The sequence below is a fragment of the Chelonia mydas genome, chromosome 1, assembly GCF_015237465.2.
Source record: "Chelonia mydas isolate rCheMyd1 chromosome 1, rCheMyd1.pri.v2, whole genome shotgun sequence".
Lineage (NCBI taxonomy): Eukaryota > Metazoa > Chordata > Testudines > Cheloniidae > Chelonia > Chelonia mydas.
This window is the reverse complement of record NC_057849.1, coordinates 1,962,687-1,971,303: the sequence shown is the minus strand read 5'-3', so window position 1 is coordinate 1,971,303 and position 8,617 is coordinate 1,962,687. Positions and strand designations below refer to the sequence as shown.

Genomic DNA, 8,617 nt, shown 5'->3' with positions numbered 1-8,617 from the left:
AGTGAAGACCAGACAGATTCAGGACAGGCTGGTCTGGCTCTTTTCTCATGAAGGGACCTAAAAGTTTTCTCCTGGTGCTCCGACTCTCACACCAAGCTCCCTACCAATCTAGGTGGTGACATGGTCCTGGGCCCTCTTCCCTGAATCAATTACCGGACTATGAAAAATACATTAAATCTTTTCCTGATGTTTCTGTGCTGTGTCTGCGTGACAACCTGGAAACTGGTCTATGTACAAATCTTTGGTTCGTTGTCTTTCTAATTGCTGATAACTGGACCTCAGAAGCCCCACCCCTTGCTCCACCTCTTCTGCCAAGGCCCCACCCCTGTTCTGCCTCTTCCCCCAAGACTTTGCCCCTGTCTGTCATTACTCTCCTTCCCTTCCCTGTCACTATGAGAGGGCTTTCCCTTCACCCTCTCCCCTGGTTCTTGTCATGCAGACAGAAAGTAGAAGACCAGAAGTCCAAGGTGCAGGCAATGTTTATTGGGATTAGTTTCCACCAAGCATGTCCATAACCCTGACACTGCAGAGCCTTTTTCCCAATATCCCATCTGCCCCAACCCCCTTACAACTTATGGTCTTGTTCCATTTTGGGGAGCCGTGACTCTGGTGTCTTCGTCCCAACTCTTTTGTACCCATGGGAGGGGTAAGGAGTGAGGTTGTGCTGCGGTCAGAGACAGGCGTTTGTTTGTCCTTTTAGTGTTTTATACCTTCCCCCCAATCCCTTCTCTCCCCTCCCGACTGGTTGCTTGATCTTGCCTTGAGATAAGAGTTGAGACAGTCTTAAAGTGTGCACTCGTACATTATACACCCACCATGATCAGTAACACTTTTAACTGTTCTTACCTATTCCCATTATGCCAACAAACCCATCTGGCTAGGCAGAAGCAACATACACACTGTCTTTGTCCTTTGTTCACACACATTAGTATAAGATATAAGTATATATAGATATAAGAGTATCAAAAATCAAATGGGCAAACAAGACCCAAAATTCTATCCCAGGTGAATATACAGGCCTGAATCCTACATTATCAGTAGCACTCGTAACAGTCACTCGCTGGCTTATCTGCACATCTCTCCCCCTCTGCAGCTGCAAGGGAGCCATTTCAGATTTTGGTGGGGGTGGCAACTTTCACTGTGATTCCAGGGGCTATTTCGGCTCTTGAAAACTCTACTTTTTGGCTGATAACAGCAATGAGCTGACAGGAGCGCTGTATCTAAATCCTTCATAAAAGAAAGAAAAATAAATAAATATTAGACCCACTGAGCTCTAATACTGTCACTTTCTGACATCTTGTGGCAAGTTACTTAAGGGACACTAGTTAGGTTGAAAATTTTAATGTGTATTCTTACTCCGTAAAGACTCCTGGGTTCTATCTCAGCTCCAGGAGGGGAGTGGGTACTGTTGGTACCATCAGGGTGAGAGTCGACTTGAGTCAAATCCTGTCGAGTGTATAGAACTTAGATTGGGATTTTGTTTATTTCTTAGGTAACCAACTTTGAGCTGAACAATATTACTTATAATCACATAAAATCTATCTTTCTATAGTTAATAAAGCCGTTTTATATTTTTTAAACCTGAAACAGTGTGTTGTTTGAAATGTAAAAGGGAAATCTGTTTAGAGACAGAAGCTGTTGCATTGTCCTCTCCACATTGACGAAGGGGCAGACTGGGTAATAAACTGACACTGGTCAGGCTTCTGCCAAGCGCAAGATGGTTCAGCTAGGGGGTCCTAGGCTGGGGACCTGGGGGGAACTGGCTGGAACTTCTCTATTGTTGGTTTGTGTGCGGCTACTGAAATCATTCATGTAACTGTAGCTCTGCATGTCCCTGTCTGTGTATGGTTGTGTAAGTGCAATACCTGGAGAGGACTGGATAAAGAACACAAAAGTGCAGACAGGATTGTTTCCAGCCTGTTTACATTCAGATGCTTATTTTTCCACTAGAGGCTCAGCAAACCCCATTGGGATTCCCCAAGGTATATTATAAATGGTGTACACTGCTGTATCGTCTCTCAGCGTGGGATGCTGCTGCACATGCTGGGGTGAGAGAGGTGTGGGTCATGGCTACCTGGGGGGGATTCCCAGGGAAGACGCTTCTGTCTCAGAATTCACAGGTACCCATCTCTTTCCGTTTGACAAACCAAGTGCAACCTAACCCTCTGTAGACAGCTTGAGGTCAAGGGAAGAATTCTTCCATCAACCCTAGCTACTACCTCTTGAGGAGGTGGATCATCTATGCTGATCGGAGAACCGCTGCTGTTGGTGTGAGTAGTGCCTTTCTATCCTTTTCAGTGTGGACAAGCGCTCAAACAGATCTTCCAGCAAAACACCCAGTCTGGATCCGCAGGTATGGGGTGTTGGAGAATCCACCCCTTCCCTTCGCAGTCTGTTCCAAAGGTTATTCACTGTCAGTATTAAACATCTGACCCTTATTTCTAGGTGAAAAGAAAAGAACAACGCTTCCTCAGCTCTCATCCCCTAATGCCCCTACTCTACTTGAGCTATATTGATGACATCTTCATCATCTGGACCCATGGAAAAGAAGCCCTTGAGGAATTCCACCATGATTTCAAAAATTTCCATCCCACCATCAACCTCAGCCTGGTCCAGTCCACATGAGAGATCCACTTACTGGACACTACAGTGCTAATAAACAATGGTCACATAAACACCACCCTATACTGGAAACTTACTGACCGCTATTCCTACCTACATGCCTCCAGCTTTCACCCTGTCCACACCACATGATCCATTGTCTACAGCCAAGCTCTACGATACAACCACATTTGCTCCAACCCCTCAGACAGAGACAAACACCTACAAGATCTCTATCAAGCATTCTTACAACTACAATACCCACCTGTGAAAGTGAAGAAACAGACTGATAGAGCCAGAAGAGTTCCCAGAAGTCACCTACTACAGGACAGGCCTAACAAAGAAAATAAAAGAACACCACTAGCCGTCACCTTCAGCCCCCAACTAAAACCCCTCCAACGCATTATCAAGGATCTACAACCTATCCTGAAGGACGACCCAACACTCTCACAAATCTTGGGAGACAGGCCAGTCCTTGCCTACAGACAGCCCCCCAACCTGAAGCAAATACTCACCAGCAACCACATACCACACAACAGAACCACTAACCCAGGAACCTATCCTTGCAACAAAGCCTATTGCCAACTGTGCCCACATATCTATTCAGGGGACACCATCACAGGGCCTAATCACATCAGCCACACTATCAGAGGCTCGTTCACCTGCACATCCACCAATGTGATATATGCCATCATGTGCCAGCAATGCCCCTCTGCCATGTACATTGGTCAAACTGGACAGTCTCTATGTAAAAGAATAAATGGACACAAATCAGATGTCAAGAATTATAACATTCATAAACCAGTCAGAGAACACTTCAATCTCTCTGGTCACTCGATTTCTGATCTCAAACTGACTATCCTTCAACAAAAAAACTTAGAAAACAGACTCCAACGAGAGACTGCTGAATTGGAATTAATTTGCAAATTGGATACAATTAACTTAGGCTTGAATAGAGACTGGGAATGGTTGATTCATTATAAAAAGTAACCTATTTCCCCTTGTTTATTCCTCCCCCCCCCCACTGTTCCTCAGACATTCTTGTTAAACCCTGGATTTGTGCTGGAAATGGCCCACCTTGATTATCATACACATTGTAAGGAGAGTCATCACTTTAGATAAGCTATTACCAGCAGGAGAGTAGGGTGGGGGGAGAGAAAACCTTTTGTAGTGATAAACACCCATTTTTTCATGGTTTGTGTGTATAAAAACATCTTCTGTATTTTCCACAGTATGCATCCGATGAAGTGAGCTGTAGCTCACGAAAGCCTATGCTCAAATAAATTGGTTAATCTCTAAAGTGCCACAAGTACTCCTTTTCTTTTTGCGAATACAGACTAACACAGCTGTTACTCTGAAACCTGTCATTATTTCTAGGTGGAAGTTGTCTGGCTTCAGCTTCCAACCACTGGGCTTTGCTCTGCCATTCTCCGCTAGATTTCAGAGTACGTTAGTACCCAGGGTTTTCTCCCAGTGAAATTATCTCCTTGATCATCTTTTTGATAACATAAATAGATGAAGCTCTGTATGTCTCTCATTGTCCAGCATTTTCTCCAGCCTCCAAACACTTTCCTGGCTCTTTTCTGCGCCCTCTCCATTTTTTCAACATCCTTTTTGAAATGTGGACCCCAGAACTGGACGCAGTCGGTTTCACCAATGCCATGTGCAGAGGTAAAATCGTTCCCCAGCTCCAACTCACCACTCCCGTATTTATGCAGCTCAGGATCACATCTTCCCTTTCAACCAAAGCATCACACTGGGAGCACATGATGAGTCGGTTGTCCACAGTGACTCCTAAATCCTTTTCAGTGTCTCTGCCTTCCATAATACAGTGCCCTAGGTTGTGGGTTGGACCTGCTTTCCCTGTTCCATGAGGAGTATTTGTCTGTGTGTAGGGCCTGCATTCTCTTTTCTGAGAGGATAACTTTGCATGTCACTGTATTAAAGCATGTTGTTTGCATGAGCCCAGCTCATCAAACACTCTAGATCAATCGGTATGCCTGCCCAGGCCTCCTCATTGTAACCACTCTGCCAACCTTTGGGTCATCCACATATTTTATCTTCAGTGATTCTATATTTGCTTCCAGATCCTTGATGAAAATATTGAAAAGCATCGGGCCAAGAACTGATCTGTGCAGAACACCACTGGCTGCAGCCAGATTTGCTGACAATGGCCCACTGACCAGTGCTTTCTGAGATCTGTCTGTTAGCCACTTTTGAGTCATAGAATCATAGAATATCAGGGTTGGAAGGGACCTCAGGAGGTCATCTAGTCCAACCCCCTGCTCAAAGTGGAACCAATCCCCCACTAAATTGTTTTACGTATGCTCTACTGATATTGGATAGTGTTTTTTATCTGAAAGTTTCCCCCTACTAACTCAAATACCTCAGAGAAATCAACTCTTTTGCATATCATAGAATCATAGAACTGGAAGGGACCTTGAGAGGTCATCAAATCCAGTCCCCTGTTCTCATGGCAGGACCAGCACCATCTAAAACATCCCTGGCAGGTGTTTGTCTAACCTGCTGTTAAAAATCTCCAGTGATGGAGATTCCACAACCTCCCTAGGCAATTTATTCCAGTGCTAACCACCCTGACAGTTAGGGAGCTTTTCCTAATGTCCAACCTAAACCTCCCTTGATGCTATTTAAATCTATTGCTTATGTGCGGTTTCCTTGATCAACAAAATGTTTACTCTCATTAAAGGATGAAATTGGATTTATTTGACAAGACTTATTTTCTGTAAATTCTGACTGACTGACATTAATTATATTTCTCTTGGGGGTTTTTGAACTACTCCTATATCAGCTTTTCCATTCTTTCCTAGCCTTTATTTTTTAAATAATTTACCTTTAACACAGAACTGTCCTGTATTTGCGGTTTGCAGGGGGAGGGTTAGCTCTGCTGTTGTCTGTTTGTGTACTTCTGTTTCCAGATGAGATCTGTGGCTGATCGGCCAGCTCGTAACTCTGGTGTTCCTAACTCTGAGGTTCAACTGTAGATGCTGTTTATCACCCTCCTTGATCGTTAATGGACTGGAAAGTGTTTCCTCACCTCAGGTGATATGAGACTCTCATCCTGCTTCTTTCTGAATGCAGAAGAAAACTGTTTATTGAACACATCTCCCTTTTCTGCAAGATTAACACGTTTGCTTTCTCCCTCTAGGAATTGGCCGGCAATTTTTCTTTGGTTCTTAATAGACTCAGTAACCTCCTTTTTGTGATTCATAGTCCTTCCAAGCCTGGCTTTTCTCTGAATGTCCCGAACGTGATCGCTTATCAGTTTTCATAACTTCCAATTTGTATTTCTTGCTATTTGTCCTTTTCCCCATTTGTTCATTATTGCTTTATTTCCCTCCTAATAGTTGAATTCACTTTGTCACGAGAACTCACAATCTTCATTCCCATTATTCTGTCTACATTTTTCCTTCCAATCACTTTTGCTGATAATTTGCCTCAGCTTTGGAGAATTAGTATTTTTGAAGCATTAAGTATCTCTAGTTATTACTGGGTGGTAACTGTTCTCTGTTTGTCCATTTGAATGTAACCAGTTCCCTTCTTTATTTTGTTCTCTTTTATCAGGCACACCTTCTTAGTCTCTTCTCTAAACTCAACAGTCCCACACTTTTCAATCTACACATATAGCAACCTCCCCCATTCTCAGAGCCTGTCCCAGAAATCACCTTTCTATCTGCTATATCCTTCACAGAACTGAGTGACCAAAACTAAGTGCATGTCCAGAGCAGGTTATTCTCCAAACCATTCATTAGGCATCCAGACATTGCCTTTGCTTTTGCCTGCAGCAGGTGTTTCTATGGAGCTGCTATCAATGATGCCTTGTCTGTTCCCTGGGGTGTATTCTAGTTGGGATGTTTCCTCTGGCACATGTCTTGGCAAAGCTTCGTTGTTGTTTTTAATCCCACTCTCAGGTTTTGAGCAACCAGGTAAATGAGGAATGCCTTACAGCATATACACTCTAGCGTGGGTTTCAATTCATTCAGGAATGAAGATGGACAACAAGTATCCACACTTGTGTTTCCTGCTGGTCCCTACTAAGGTTCCCCCCACTGAATGATTGATGCAGGGAGCACCATAAAATATGGAATTGGCATTAGTAGGGTCAGTTGTTAACAATTCATTTATCTGAATAATGAAAATGCCATTTTTTATGTGTGAAGAGCGACTAATCTGCTTCACCCATAAGAACCGCCTTTCGTAGTGCACGTAGTGTCTTATGTTAACATTGTCTCTCCATCCGGCATTCGTATTTCAACCATCATCCTCAACTTTGGGCATATACAGGACATCAGGGGAATGTACGGTACATGCAGGAGGCAGCATTCTTCCTCAGAGTTGGACACCTTCACCCCTACTTCATGTCAGATTCCAACACAACCGACTTCATCAATCCCTCTACCTTCATCCTGCTGGGCATTCCTGGCCTGGAAATGGCCCATGTCTGGATCTCCATCCCCTTCTGCACCATGTACATCATAGCCATCTTGGGGAAGGTCACCATCCTGTTCATTGTGAAGATAGAGCCGAATCTCCATGGGCCCATGTACTATTTCCTCTGCATGCTGGCCGTCAGTGACCTGGTCCTGTCCACATCCATTCTATCCAAAATGCTGGCAATCTTTCGATTCAATTCCATTGAGATCAATTTCAGTGCCTGTCTCACCCAGATGTACTTCATTCACTGCTTCTCAGTGATGGTATCTGGAATCCTCATGGCCATGGCTTTGGATCACTATGTGGCCATCTGCCATCCACTGAGACATTCCACCATCCTGACAAACCCCATGGTGGCCAAGATTGGTCTGGCCGTGGTGCTGCATGGTGGCACACTTATACTGCCTCATCCCTTCCTGGCGAGGCATTGGCCATATTGCAGAACCAACATCATCCCTCACACATATTGTGAGCACATAGCCGTGGTGAAGCTGGCCTGTGCCGACATATGTGTCAGTAGTTACTACGGCCTCTCTGTGGCATTTTTGGTGACCGGTCTGGATGTATTTTTTATCGCTGTGTCCTATATCCAGATCCTCAGGGCCATCTTCAGCCTCCCCACAAAGGACGCCCGAGTCAAGACTTTTGTGACCTGCGGCTCCCACCTATGTGTCATCTTAGCCTCTTACACACCAGCTCTCATCTCCTTCCTCACGCACAGGCTTGGACACAATGTGGCCCTGCATTTCCACATTATCATTGCCAACGTGTACCTTGCAGTGCCCCCCAGAGTACACCCCATCATCTATGGTGTGAGGACCAAAGAAATCTGGGACAGGCTGTCCAGCTATTTACTCACAAAGGGACCTAAATTTTCCTCCTGGTGCTCTGGCTTTCAAAGCAAGCTCTGTGCAGAGCTGACTGATGACATAGTTCTGAGACTTCTTTCCTGAATCACTTAATGGACAGTCAAAGACACATTAAACCCTTTCCTGAACTCACTGTGCTGTGTCAACGTTACAAACTGGGGAGTCGGTCAATGTACTATTCACTGGGTTGCCACCTTTCTAATTGCTGGTAACTGGACCCCCCAAATCCCGCTTTGCCCCACCTTTTCTGCCAGGGTTTTGTCCCTGCTTTGCTTCTTCCCCAAGGACTTGCCCCCCTCTCTCACTGCTATCCTTCCCTCCCCCTGTCACTCAGAGGATGATTTCCACCTCCCTCCCTTTGCCACCACCTGGAAGGGAGCAATTTTAGATTTTGGTTGTGGGAGGCAATTTTTACCATGATTCCAGGGGCTACTTAGGCTCTTGTAAACTCTAGTTTTTGGCACATAACAGCAATGAGCTGACAGGAGAGCTGTATCTAATTCCTATAGAAAAGAAAGAAAAATAAATATGAAACCCACTCAGCTCTCATACTAACATGTTCTGACATCTTATGGGAAGTTATGTAAGGGACATTGGTTAGACTGAAAAATGTATTGTATATTTTAATTTTCTGACTAACTCTGCAGAGAAATAGACTCCACGAGGACTCCTGGTTTCTATCTCTGCTCTGGGAG

General features: G+C 44.6%; 1 protein-coding gene across 1 annotated transcript; it reads left to right on the top strand.

The window, feature by feature from the left end:
• Positions 1 to 6,977: 6,977 nt before the first annotated feature.
• Positions 6,978 to 8,006, top strand: LOC102944426 (olfactory receptor 52R1). The gene has a single exon (XM_007054218.3). It carries the CDS (start codon positions 6,978 to 6,980, stop codon positions 8,004 to 8,006), a length of 1,029 nt encoding a protein of 342 aa, XP_007054280.3.
• The last annotated feature ends 611 nt before the right edge of the window (positions 8,007 to 8,617 follow it).